This window comes from Labrus bergylta, chromosome 13, assembly GCF_963930695.1.
Source record: "Labrus bergylta chromosome 13, fLabBer1.1, whole genome shotgun sequence".
NCBI lineage: Eukaryota > Metazoa > Chordata > Actinopteri > Labriformes > Labridae > Labrus > Labrus bergylta.
The window spans coordinates 6496801-6510837 of record NC_089207.1 but is presented as its reverse complement, the minus strand read 5'-3'; the positions used below and the strand labels follow the sequence as shown (position 1 = coordinate 6510837).

The 14037-nt window shown below is 40.6% G+C and overlaps 1 protein-coding gene across 2 annotated transcripts in view; it reads right to left on the bottom strand.

Moving 5' to 3' along the window:
* Window positions 1–3185: 3185 nt before the first annotated feature.
* plekhm3 (pleckstrin homology domain containing, family M, member 3) overlaps window positions 3186–14037 on the bottom strand; it is a 44853-nt gene continuing 34001 nt past the window's right edge. For both annotated transcript variants that reach the window (XM_065962221.1, XM_020633957.3), the window contains exons 7-8: window positions 11370–11527; window positions 3186–8473 (exon numbers count right to left, since the gene is read on the bottom strand). In XM_065962221.1, coding sequence (XP_065818293.1) covers window positions 8311–8473; window positions 11370–11527 — 321 coding nt within the window. In that variant the 3' untranslated portion in view covers window positions 3186–8310. The remainder of the gene's footprint in view (window positions 8474–11369; window positions 11528–14037) is intronic.

Sequence of the window (14037 nt, the reverse complement as noted above, 5' to 3'; positions counted from 1 at the left end):
CACATCTGCTCTTCTTAGCTTTTCATTTAACAGTCGATAGTAGAGAGAGAGGAAACGTGGGCAGACAGATGTGTCAGTCACTATAGAGGCGTCTATGGACTGTTCTCTGTCTCAAGACCTCACCTTGTATGAACACACCTTAAGGCTTTGTCCTTAAATATTATGCAAACTCTACTATAGAACATTTTTTTCAAAGCACCCTGTATTGTTTCTTCACCCTCCCGGGCAGCCGCGCTGACGTCGGCAGAGGATGAAAACCCGACGTGCAGAGACTTGGAGCTAGTTTAACTGAGGTGATTCGTCACTCTGGGCAAACACTACGTCTGCTTTTGTTGTTGGGCCTACGAGTTATAGTTTAGCCTTTTTACAAAAGTCTGGCTGCATGTAGTCTCTGCAGTTATTTGTCAGGTGATGGGAACAATAAATGGAAACCAACATCAAACATGCATCACTACAGGCTTAGGGAAATACAGTAAGGTGACACAATTAAAGCTGGTTTCTGGATACCGTACATATGTGTTGTGTTAGTCTCATGTTTATTCTGTTTGGTGATGTGTTGTTGAAGATGCATTAAAAAACATACACACAAAATCAGCTTTTCTTTATTGGCATTTTTCACCAGAAACAGGACACTGCTTTGCTGTAGGCTTGTTGCACCAACATGTAGTCTTCAGCGGCCTGTAGTTGTCTGCATCTTAGTTCTGAGTCAGACCTGAGGGCTGCCTTTTTGCTAAGACCAGGTGTGAACTTAACACTTAATCAGAAACAGGTGTAAGACTGAAATTCTCTAAAAAAAACAAGCGTCTCCTTCTTCTTGTTTGTTATAACGTTGGATTTCTTTGCAGCCAGTCATTTCTGTCGCTGCACAACATCAACAGCTGTTGTTGAGATTTCTAATTAGCATCAAAACCATCCTAGATATCATCATAACAATCATCATCAATATCATTAAGTGCGTGTGTGTTTATGAAAGAGCTGGGTCTTTAGCTTTTTCTTAAAGGTGCAAAGGGACTCTGCAGATCGAATGGAGTTTCGTTCGTTCTGCTGAAACATCCAAAGTTCGCTCAGTTGCATTTCTTAACAAGTAGCTGACTTCCTTCCTTTATCATTTCATGTTTATCCCCAAAAGCATGCAAAAACAAAAAATAATATACTATCAGATTTGATTGGGTTTGAACACTGCTAGAAACATTGCTGATAATATAAGTACGCAATTCAACAAAATCTAAATCAGAAGTCTTGATTTTAGAAATCTTGACTGCATAAATGACATGAAGCTTTTAAAGGAGCAGACGGGGGATTTTCTTAACTAGTCTGAAATGTGTTTAGAGTTTGGTTTCCAGGCGTATCAAACCTTTTTAGGACGCTGAGGACATGTGGATTCATGACCTCCGTGTTTAAGAGTCTCTGTTAATGGGCTCTCCACACGATGATGAGAATTTAAGTATTTAAGAAAAGAAAACTTTGGGTTTACCCTTTAACACAAACAAAAGCACACAGACGATCTGCTCAGCTCAAACCTGCTGAAAGCTGCGACGTGGCCAAACGAGTCTCTGAACAACCAGGTCACTGGGAACACTGGGGCCCTGCCAGCTTTTGTGTAGCAGCTCGCTAAATGTCAGGGGGGGACCGTGTGTGTGTGTGTGTGTGTGTGTGTGTGTGTGTGTGTGTGTGTGTGTGTGTGTGTGTGTGTGTGTGTGTCAGAGCAGCACACCCTCCTCTCATGTTGGGAGAACAGAGGCCCGGTGCTTCACTCCTCTGTGACCGTTGTCCACCTCCCCCCTCCTACCGTCTCTCTCTCCGCTCCGTCCTCGTTTTTCTCCTTAAACTGTCTTTTGTTTTCATTTTCGTTGGCATTTCTGCTCCGTCGTTGTTCGGAGTCCTAAATGAGTCTTGACTGGCCCGCGGGCCATTGGAGAAGCACAAAGGACTTCGTTCTACTCGCTACAGTTGATCCATTGTGGGCGTCCCACAATGCACTAATTGGCGATGACAATTAAGCGCGGTCGACACTCAGCTTCAATTTGCCTGCTGCTCGACATACATCACAAGCAAACGATTCAGCCTGCGAGCTCTCACACAGTATGCAGATTCACTCGGGGCAGGTTTACGTGCACCTTTCATTCACACGTTACTCTCCCCGCTCAGTTTGAGGCCTCGGACCGACAAGTTATCGTTCGTCAAGCTCAGTATGTGAGCTCATCTGGAAGATTCACTTGACCTCGGAACAAGTAACCGGCAAAACGCTCCCTCCACATGTGACCGTTACAGAGCGTTTAAACATATCATGTCAAACCCGTCCCCGAGTTTGTCCTGTTGTGTTGTAAAGAATTCAACATTTATTTTTCTCTTTTAATATCGGTCAACTGCAAGAAAAGAAATCAGTACCAATACCAACATTCTTAAACATTGGCCATAAATAACGATGAACAATGAGACTGCACCTCCTCTAAGTACAAACGTAATTAAAACACCTTTCAGTTAAATCCTACCTCCATTCATCCACACCCACAATCATCTCATACTCCGATGTTTAAGTCTTTATATGTGATTTTTCACACTTAAATATAATAGAAATCAAGTATATCCTCTGAAAATAACTCTGTGAGTCATGACTGTCTACAATGGGTGTAACACCCGAGTCCCACTGTCTGTGATGTTTTCTGAGTTTTCAGAGTCCTATCTTCAGTTTGTTTACATCGCCGGGACGACGGCTGACTCCTCCCCTCGCGTATAAAAGTTGTTTAATTGAGGGACTAGAGAAAAGAAGAATAACATACTGTACTCACTGCTTAACTGTGTTTCTAGATCACGCTCATTTCAGGTAAATTTACATGCAGTGTGAAGATACCAGCATAATAAAGATCGCTAGCATTAGCATGCTAACACAACAATGCAGCGCGAGTTGTTTTGGTTTCATGCTGGTGCTCAAGGGCGACATCTGCTGGATCAAAAAAATATAAATATAATAAAATATAAAGCCTTTAAACATCCACAGCTACGCGCGCAGTCTGGCACCCCAGATTCAAATCTTTGTTTTTTATTCATTTGCTCAGTTAGCTCCCTCAACGTAGCACTGATGACTGTTTTAGATATTAAACATCCGAACATAAAGGAATTTTAAAAAAAGTTAAGAAATCAAAGCCATAAAAATATGTTTCAACACAGGATTCAAACAATTGTAATATTAAGAAGACTGTCTTTATTGGCATCAGTGGCTAGCAGACAAAAAAAACATAAACACACAAAAACCATCAGAAAATCAATTCCCTGTATTTGCATAAAGTTTGGCTGCCGTGAAAATAAACAATGTTAAGAAAAATAACTTCAAAAGTGCAGAACAGAGAAGAGTTTCAGTCCAGTGCCTCTCTTTAAATACTGTACAATAAGTTCTTCTCCAAAGAAAAGTCAAACATGTGCCTGCAACATAACGTCAGAATACTTAAGTAAAAACACAGAGAACAGAAAAAGACACACAATGAGGTGAGAGGTCAACATTATTCTTAGAACAGGGTCTTTATCATGTGTATGTTTAAGATTTTAAATCCAGGTGGGATTACAAATAGGCGACAGTATTGGACAGTACAATAAGTTTCGACACAAACAAATACTGCGTTTAACGAGAAAATCAACAAAAAGACGGACTCTCCGAACAGATCGGAAGTCAACAAATGATCTCCTACAGAGTCCAGCAGGTACTGCATGTAATTAAGATTTATTTTATATACTTTCATGCAAAATTAGTTCAAACCCTAAAATAAGGATCAATATATTCAAAGTGTGATCCAAAGGCAACTGGACTCGTTTGAAGATCTTGTCCAGTTGCCTTTGGATCAAGCTTCCAATTGGATTAAGACCATGACCTAATGATGACTGAGAACCTGCACAGACCAGGACCAAAATACAGTCACAGGTTTTAATTTCCTGAATGGCTACAGTATTGGTTCACCATACAAAACAATCACTGAGAATTATGCCAACTGTGTGTGTGTGTGTGCGAAAGATACCAAGAGATGTCCCAGTTTAATTCATCACTGCAGAAAAATGGATCCACTGTTTGAACATTAAAGGTGCACGATGTAGATTTAGTTGTGAAATTTGAAAGTTGGAGAAGTGAAACATTTCTATGCTTTATTTTCTGAACTAAATATACAAACTTCATTCAAAGGAAAAAATGTGTCCCTGGAAACTGTTTAGAGCTAAAAAGCTACCAGGAGAGTTACGCTTTCACTGTTGAGGGACCACCACCGTAACTTCAAACTGTTTTCCAGGGACCAAATATTCCTCTGAGGACAGTTTGTGTACAGAGTTATGAAGACAGACCACAGAATCTGTACATTTCTCCAACTTTCACATTTCTCGACCTCCAAAGTGCACCTTTACATTTTGAAGCTCTAAACTCACATGCAACCATACATTTTATTCTCTTCATTTCTGGTGGTTTTCTTCAGATCTTGACTCATTTACACTCTTTAATCAGTTATAATGTGAACGCTGTTTTAAACTGATTCAATCATCTCATTACCTCGTGATAACAAAGCTGGTTTCGCCGGGATAACGGGATCATTTTCAGGTGATCTAGATCAGAAAACAAAACATTCGGCTGGTCGTGCTGTCATAGCCCGCACTGATGAGCCAAGTTGAGCCTGTTCTAAAGTTTGTTTTGTGCTTTTAGCAACTCTGAGAACATGAGATGAAGAAGTCCAGATCACTAAGACGAGCAAACTGAATGTCTGGATGCATGTACGCTCAGGGCTTCCGTAGTTTAACACTCAGCATCTCTTGAATATTTCACATGTAACAGTTTATTTCCAGAACTAGTTGTATTAGTTTGAGCTCTTTCATTACTGATCCTAGTCAGGAGAACTTTGACCAGAAATCTGAGTCAAGCAAATATTTTGGTTTAGGTTTCAGGGCTCACATTTGGCAGTAGCATTCTGGGTAATCAGGGTCAGCGCTCCGTTAAGAGCTCCTAATCTTTGTAAAAAAAACCCAATACATATAAGTATTCCTAGAACCTGCTTTGCTCTGCGGTACATTAATAAACAGACAGACATCACACATTAAATAATACTTCAACAAAAGGTTTAAGAACCTTTCATGACTTTGTTTATGCAGCAGGCACATTCAGCCAACGATAACTTAAACTAAAGGAAAAAAAATCATAGCCAAAAAAAAACAAACAACCCTGACAAATCAGTGCACTTTCCCCGTCCCGTTTTTAACAACACTGAGTGAACAACACAGTCTCAAGTTTCCTTCATGCTTCATAAGCATGAATTTCAGATTTCTTCTTTCCACAAAAATACATATTCCCTTATAAAGCCCGAATAAACGGAGGGTTTTCTTCCAGTGCAGACTAAAGCAGCTTATTCCCTCACAAGTCAACATGATCTGTATGGCTCCAACAAGATGAGAAACCGAAGAGGATGAAAAGGAAACACAGGAGCAAAGACTGAACACAAAGAACTGAGACGAGGTAAGAGGAAATAAATCAGCAGCTACGTTTCAATTCAATTATTTAAAATTCAGACACAATCGTCTTTAAAGCTGCAAATTATGACTTTGTTATGATGATTTAAAAACTCCTCCCGATGTGGAAATTTAAGCACCAACCGTTCACAGCCTTGTTTTTTAAGTTCCTGTAACAAAATCAGGGAGAGCAGCTTTAACCTGAACCAAAGTCTTTATTCTTCCACACCCCCCAAAAAAGTGTCCGTTCTGATTGGATCAAATTTGAATTTTTTGAGTTTTTGTAGCAACAATAAAAAAAAAAGTTAAAACTATCAATATTAACTTTTATAGTGATCAGAATCATCACCACCCAAAACTGTGTGAGACAAAACAAATCACAGAATTTGTTAAAATCTTGATCCTTTTCAGTTCTCCATTGAACATGTTAACGCCTGTGAGGTTTATTTTAAAGGTACTACCAGGTGAGAGTTACAAGTCTGTCTTAAACTTCTGTAAATTGTAGGATAGGATCCCAAACGGTGCTGAGGTGTCGTTAGGAAAAGTGTAAACTAAAAGTGTGTCCGGACGTTGAAACATGAAAGGGTTATGAAGGCCATCTAGGTTGCATAGAAATACTAAAAGCTAAAGCCGCCATCACGTCCGATAGATTCTGCATGAAGAGAGTAGAACCACAGAAGAAGAGAGGAAGGAAAGGAGAAGAAGACATCAATGACAGAAGAAGTGACAGAATATTATTGCCTGTTATTTTACAGTAAGAATGATGTGCTCGGACACACTGACAGAGTCCCTTTAAATGAAAGTTTACATGATAAGTGATTCAAAACATCGATAAGTTCAGTGACTCAGTTTGAGGAAAGGAGATGGAGATAAGCTAAACTTCAATCACAGCTTTTCACTATAATCGTTTTACTGTTATTGATATTTAGTAAAACCTCCCAATATAAGAGCATCAGAGTAAACCAATAAGCCAATCAAATCGTCCCTCGTAAAGGCTTACACATGACCGTTCAATGTTTGTCATTTACTTCTTTACAAAGCAACAGCAGCTGTGGTTAGTCGGGATTATAAATGTCTCTTTCACTGCAAAGAAAAGCCGCCATCGTTGGGGGAAAAAACATGAAACAGGATCTGATTCCCTTTTTTTTTTTTTAAACTACATTTCCCAGAAATACAACTAAACACCTTCTGTATGAGTTCTGTTGAGCTCTTACGCCTTTAGCATGATTTATACTTCTGTGTTTGATTTACGCTGTAGTGGCCTACACCATCGTGAGCACTACAAACTTGCTCTTCAATACGCCGCCCTGTGATTGGCGGTGCGATTACCTCGCTAGTTATACCGCCAGTGTCCCGCTCCGCCTCATTCTCTGATTGTTTGTGTACAGGAAATCATAGCGACTGAAACTGAGCGTAGTATGTTGCAGACGGAGCTGATCAATAGCGGTCTAGCGTTCTTCTTTCGGCTGAATTTTGAAAACGGCGTTATGTTGTAAAAGCAGGAAATAGATGCTATCCAAGGGACCAATCATCGGGCTTCACTTACACTTTTGAGGAGGTGCAGGTCAGGCTACATGGACCCACCGCGTAGATTTGATGCGGCAGTATAAATCTATCTAAATGTCATAACAAATCAAAGCTTGACACTGTTCAGAGATGATGAGTCATACTTGAGTTTGTAGTCTGATAGAGGGGGGGGGCGATGATGTCATAGGTCGAGACTTTAAGTCCAACTGAACGGAGGCTTCAGTCAGTTGTTTTCCCCTTGTTGATGAAACGCTTGTTATCTTAAACTTATTAATAACAGTGAACACATCACACCTCCTGAAGCTTGTGGATGTCGTTGTCCTACCGACTCTATGCGTCAGATAAATGAGTGGACAGTGTCAGATAAATGAAGTGCTCACCATCCATAGCTGCAGCCTTTTGCACAAAAATTCCCTTTTTAGGTTCGCTGTGACAGAGCAGGACAGAGCAGGACAGAGCAGGACAGTGAGACACAATTTCATGATTAAAAAGATAAGGATCTGAACACTTATAAGTCAGGAATCTTTAACAGATACTCGGAAAAAATGAGTCTTAAATATTTTCCTGACATGTATCCACGTTCATCACAGCAGCTGCTTTTTTTTTTCTCTGTAAAGAAGTAAACAAACGCGTCCCTCCAAGGCTTCAGGTTATTTAAGCTTCTTTCATAATGAATGAGTTTTTTTTCATCATATTATTCCGTTAACAAAGATAAAAACCCGTCGCATGTTACCAGAGACACAAGATGTGTTTTTAAATGACCATTTTTTTTTTTTGGGTTAACCAGCAGATGAAACCCTGAAAAAAAGCTGCACCCTGGGAATAATCTGCGAGAAAGTTCATCCATTTTCTGTCCTTGGATTCGCTGTTATCCTGTTTAACTTCGGTGGGACTTTGGAGGCAGCTGCAAGACGTTGCTTTGAGTAAATCCAGAAAATATTCCAACTTTAAGTTTGAATTGTTTCAGCTGATCAGTTGTGATTTGATATGTTGAACCCCTGAACCAAGAAACAGAGATGTGCTGAAGGGATGAGGATTTAGAAGTGTGGTGCAGCGTGCTTTTCTTCCTCTTCATTTTTTTTTTTTTTTTACAGTAGGACAAAGGGGGGGGGGAGGGGGATTTGTTTAGTCCACTCAAACACAAACCTGAAGATCCATTAGATACTCCGTGCTCGCCCTCTGCTCCCTCAATTTGTTCCGGAGACACACACAAATCAGCAAAACAGGCACTTCTGTGTCTATGTGTGTGTGTGTGTGTGTGTGTGTGTGTGTGTGTGTGTGTGTGTGTGTGTGTGTGTGTGTGTGTGTGTCTCAGGTGTCTTGGTAGGGCAGGTGGAAGCAGCCGGGGCTGTCGTCGTCCGGAGACCAGAAGGAGGACGGCCTTTTGTGGTGGAGTTCTCGCCGGACGCAGCGAGGACACGGCTGAGCTTTCAGTCGACACTCGGTGTGGAACACGGCGCCGCAGCCGTCACACCTGGAGACACACACACACACACACACACACACACACAGACAGAGATACACACACAGGTCAGGTGTAAGTTTAATTATAACAAACATTATTACAGCATAAAAACAAACACACAACATCAATGGTAGTAAATGATATATGACAAGCACTTCTCCAACTTCAATCACTACAACCACACATTTCACATGAGTGAGCCATTTATTATCCTGAGTCTAAGTAAATAATGTAATAATCAATGTGTTTATTCTGCATCCTATAAATGATTCACCTGTAAGACTGATGGGTTATTTTAGCACAAAAGAAGTGAAAGCGAACTGAAACAAATTGGAGAAATAGGTTTCTTTGTTCATGTGGCAAAACATGCGTTCATCCTTTATTCCAACACATTAAAAATTGGAAGGAAAAAATGAAGAGATCTTTGTTTGCTTTACAGCTCAGTTACTGGTAAGAACAGCACAAACACACAGCTGTTATCAGGTAACACTTCACACTTCACAAGTCAGAAAGCACGGCTCAACATGGAATGTGTGTGTGTGTGTGTGTGTGTGTGTGTGTGTGTGTAAAAGTGATAGTGCAGACTGAGAGTGTCAGAGTCTTCTAAGAATCAGTCCTGATCGGTTCTTATCGCTCTGCTGTCTGTCACTCTGAGTTTCAGTGTCCAGGACGGGTATCTGGACTGTGTTAATGTCCATGTCTTACATACACACACATGCGTGCGCACACACACCCACACACAGAGACACACACAAGCACACTCAGAAGAAGATGTAAAATGAGCACTAAGCATTTCAAACTGTTCCACCTGTCCATCCTTTAACGTCTAAACAGGGTTTGCAGGTTTATTGTCAGAGGTGCTAATTAGGCGCTTTGACCTCCCGCCTGTTTTTCAAGAAATGAAACAAAGAAGCAAAAAACAACAACAAAATCTTTGGTTTCTGACTCTGAAACTGATGAGCCCAATGTTTGGTTTAGTACTCAAGAAAGAAGCACCCATCTGTAAGACAGATAACATCAAGACAGCTTCATTGATATTTAGTCACTGACATGTTTTGTAAAGGACTCCTTTAAAATGAGTGCAATAAGAAAGTGTTTAATATTGTAAAAGTCCATGTTGTTCCATGATGGGAGCTCCAAAAAAAATCTATTTACTTTGAATTTCATTGGGCAAAAGCTTCATCTAAAGCAAAACCATCTGCAGGTATAGAGGGGACATGACCTAGTTTTTTTTTTTTTTTTTTTTTTTTTTTTAAATAATTGTATTATTTGGATGAATTGGCCCTCAAACAACCATCTAATAAGTCTTCACTCTCATTGTGTCAAACGGTCCTCACAAAGACAGTAAAACATGAGCAAGCATTCAGGTAGTGAGCATGTAAAAACATGAAACACACACATACACAACCTGAGGCTCTGCACCTCAAATAAATCTACCTGCTCACTGAGGCAGTGACATTACTACTCTGTCAATTTTATGTTCTCCCTTTGAGTTTCACCATGATGCCTTATTATCGAGTCTATTCAACATATCAGCCTCCGGAGGAATATCAAAAAGTACATTATGTGCTTTTATACAGGTGCTCAGCTCCGAGGAGAAGGAATGCATGGCTCCTGATACAATTCATTCAGTGCCTTCTCAACAACCTCTCAGGAAGTTTTCTGCAATCAGGATACCTCGAGGTTGGCCAGACACTGAAGAAGGTTTTACAAGCAGGAAAGGAAATCCAATCAGCAGAAAGATAGCCAACGCTGTGGAAGCGTGTTGCATCACTTGAGAAAATGAATATCTTCTCTGTTTTTCTGAATTAATGAGGCAGCTCTCTCGGAAAAAAAAACTTTTTTTATGAAGAACAAAATCTGTTTTTCTGAACGAGATATTGAACTCGTAAATTCATAAAAACAAAACAGATATTTACTGTTTCATGAAACATTGTCTTGTTATTCAGAAATGACTATCTTGTTAACATTTTATATATTCACAAGTGTATGCGGAACGCTTCTGTACGCAGGCTTGTTCACCTGATTTCAACATGTTTGAATCCTCAAAGTTTGAACTACATATCATCAAGAAATGAAAAACACATCCTGTTAGTAAGGAGCCACAGTTAACATTTAGCAGGCTGGCATTTTGTGAGAAATGAAAAAATCTATAATTAAAAAAAAAAAGTGCCTTAAAAAGGTCAAATCTAGGTCAAGATAACGAAGTGTGTAAAATGTCACAAAGTTTGGAATATAATGTATTTTGACATCATTTTGTGTTGAGCATGTCATTTCCTCAAGTAAAAAAACAATAAATAAAAACATTTTGTTGTTGAGTTTTTGCCTTTTCGGGCTTCATTGACGGGACAGTGGATAGAGTGGGAAACAGGGATAAGTGGGTAATTATGTGAGGAAGGAGCCGGGGCAGGTCAGAGTCACTCCAGGTCGGCCTATCTGGAGGGCGGTTGGCCCCCGGACAACAGCCCCCCTACTTGGTACGTCTGACATATCCATTATGTTTCTCCAGCGTCACAAAACGTTTCGATTTTTGATACAAAATGATCCCTTTACTCTACTTGTGTCATCTTACACCAAAACACAGCTAGTGTCAGAGATTCATTGAACGTTCTTGTTTTTTAAAAATCTGTATGAACTCTGTTAATGAGTTTAGATGAAACCTTTTTAGAAACTTTAGAGTGAACGCTGGTAAATAACACCAGCATATCATGAAAAGACGCCTCTAGTACAGATCACCCTTTGCTTTTTGATGTTTGGATCCGACACTGATTTATGAAATTAAATTCACTGGGTACTATCAGAACAGAGTACAGCTCTTTGTCTGATTAGAACAAAAATAACCTCATCAATTCAAAATAAAATCAATGAGCAGCCCAGAGTTAAAGGATCATCTGAGCGTGTGTACCTCTTGGTGGCGTTCTCCTGGAAAGGGTAGATGACCTGTCCGTTCTGGCAGAGCTCGCAGATGAACCCTTTCTCTCGACACAAACTGCAGCTGAAAACATGAGAGCTGGCAAACTTTATCACCTTGGCGAGGAAGGGAGCCAGTTTCCCGTCAATCACCTGGAGGGAGAGAACAGAGAACAGAGAAGAGACATGGTCAACACAAGAAAGATTTCAAGATGTTAGTTCTGTCTGGTCTGCTGAGAAACACAGATCTGCATATAACTCTATTATAATGCTGTCATTGCTGGGTAGTGAACTGGATACTCTCACTCTTTACAATCAGCGTTTACTGCTTCGTCTACAAAGGTGACTTCAGGTTATGAAGCATTCATGGCAGAGAGTCAACAGACCAGGTTGTGTTTGACCTTAAAATCTTAAAAACATTAAGAAACAAATCTGAATGTCATGTCATGACTCTAAAAAAGTGCAAAAAATGAGAGAAACAGTTTTGTATACAGTTTAGTTAAACCTCTTATATTTGTAGGAAACAGGAGAGAAAGAAGGGGAAGAAACTGAAGGAAGGAAGAAGGAAGCCATTCATTGAAGTGAACGTCTTTTAATGGAAACGCTTGGGAAGTTTCTTTCACAAGTTAGGAGGGGGGGGGTTTGACTGTGTGTGTGTGTGTGTGTGTGTGTGTGTGTGTGTGTGTGTGTGTGTGTGTGTGTGTGTGTGTGTGTGTGTGTGTGTGTGTGTGTGTGTGTGTGTGTGTGTGGGGGGGGGGGGGGTGAGTTGAATAGACATTGGATGACTCACAGAAGAAGGACAGTAGTTAGTCAAAGAAGCTCGGACATTTTACAGGAATAAAAACTCTGTATGTTGGCAAAGCTTTGTCATAATACTTCATATTGCAGCATAATGAGACACTTAATGTTTCAGAAGGACAGAGCATGGAGTAAGAAACAGAGAGAGAGAGAGAGAGAGAGAGAGAGAGAGAGAGAGAGAGAGAGAGAGAGAGAGAGAGAGAGAGAGAGTCTGTATTCACATACAAGTGGTTCCACCTGGCAGAGCTCTGGACCTCCCAATTATAACCTCCTTCATGCTGTTTGTTACACGACGAGAGGAGGAGAGGAGAAGAAGAGGACGTGAGATGGAGCGAGGAGGAAGAAAACACACACACACACACACACACACACACACACACACACACACTCAGAGGAAACACAGCACACGTACATATGCATAGTGATCTTGTTTACATAGAGCAGGAACAAAGTCTGTGAAGCCGTACATTAAGATCGCTGGCTGACACTTCAGGCTTTCACCATTCAAACTCAGAGACTGTGCTGAAATGTTCAACCTGGTATAATAAAACTATCGATCTCAAACCAACATGAAGCTTTTCACTAAATCACATCTATAACCATTCAGGATGGCAGCCACTAAAGCTCTTTTCACATATGTACTCCTAAAAATGTATCAAACTTCAGTGGGGGGGGATCTCCAGAGGATGAGAAGACATGACGTAAATGGAATAACATGGAAGTGGCAAACGACCCAAACGAGTATGATGTCAATGTGATACGTGTAGCTCGTAATACAGTATCTTGTAAAGCATAATGACCATATGAATTATTGAGTTCTGGTGAAAAGTGTGCAATATGTGAGGGCTGTTAGCCGGGTGGTTGGGGTGTGCACCCCATGTACAGAGGCTGTAGTCCACGAGGCGGGAGGCCCGGGATCGGATCCGACCTGTCGTTCCCCAATTTCTTTTTCTGTCACCGGTTTTCAAGAAAGGGACAAAAAGCCTCCAAAAAATAAGTCTTTAAAAAAGTGTGCCAAATGTTCAAAGTGACCTAAAACCAAGAAAGATCATCTGAATTTACATTTGAGCCCAAATAGAGGTTAAAGAAATTCTCTTTAAGTTTTCTTCTTTTCTTTCCTGATTAACAGGAATATGCTTTTAACTTGGGCAGAATCAGTTAATCACTTTTACAGGCTTGTTTGTCAAAAAAATTTGTTCAGCAAGCTGAAACAAATCGACAGCTAAACGTTGTACTTACTCAAAAATAACATGGATCATTTCAGTGCATGTGTCATGTCGTGGTTTCAGACAGTCTTGTTGTATGAATCACTCTGTTAAATAAAGCTGCTGAGATCTGAACTTTGAAGGAAATAAAATAATTTGAACCTGTTTGTTCTGCCTTCAGCACAGATGATATTTCTCACTAGTTTAATGTTCTGTATGTGGTTGAGGAAAAAGCTCTGTCCAGGTGATAGATGTTTCCAGGCGGACAGAAATACAGACGGGCGTGCAGGTACGGACGGTGACAGACAAATAAATGCGTCCCCCTCTGCCCAGCGCAGCCGCGATCAGTCCTGGTCCAGCCCGGTCCACATGACGAATGGCTCTCCTGATGGAGGCTGACAGGCTCAGTAATTAAGTCGCTCTATAATTGGACTGGGCAGAATCAAACGACTGGCAGCCCAGCTCTGGTGGCTGACTGGTACTCTGGAGGGACGATGGGAAAGAAGGATGGAGGTACAGGAAGATGGATGGATGCAGAGTAGAGGAGGTAAACGAACAAATGGAAGGAGGAATACTGAAATAAAGAAAAACGTCTTCTTGTATATAAACGTCCCGATTACCAAGAAAAAACAGATTTGCCAGTTATATCATCACATACTG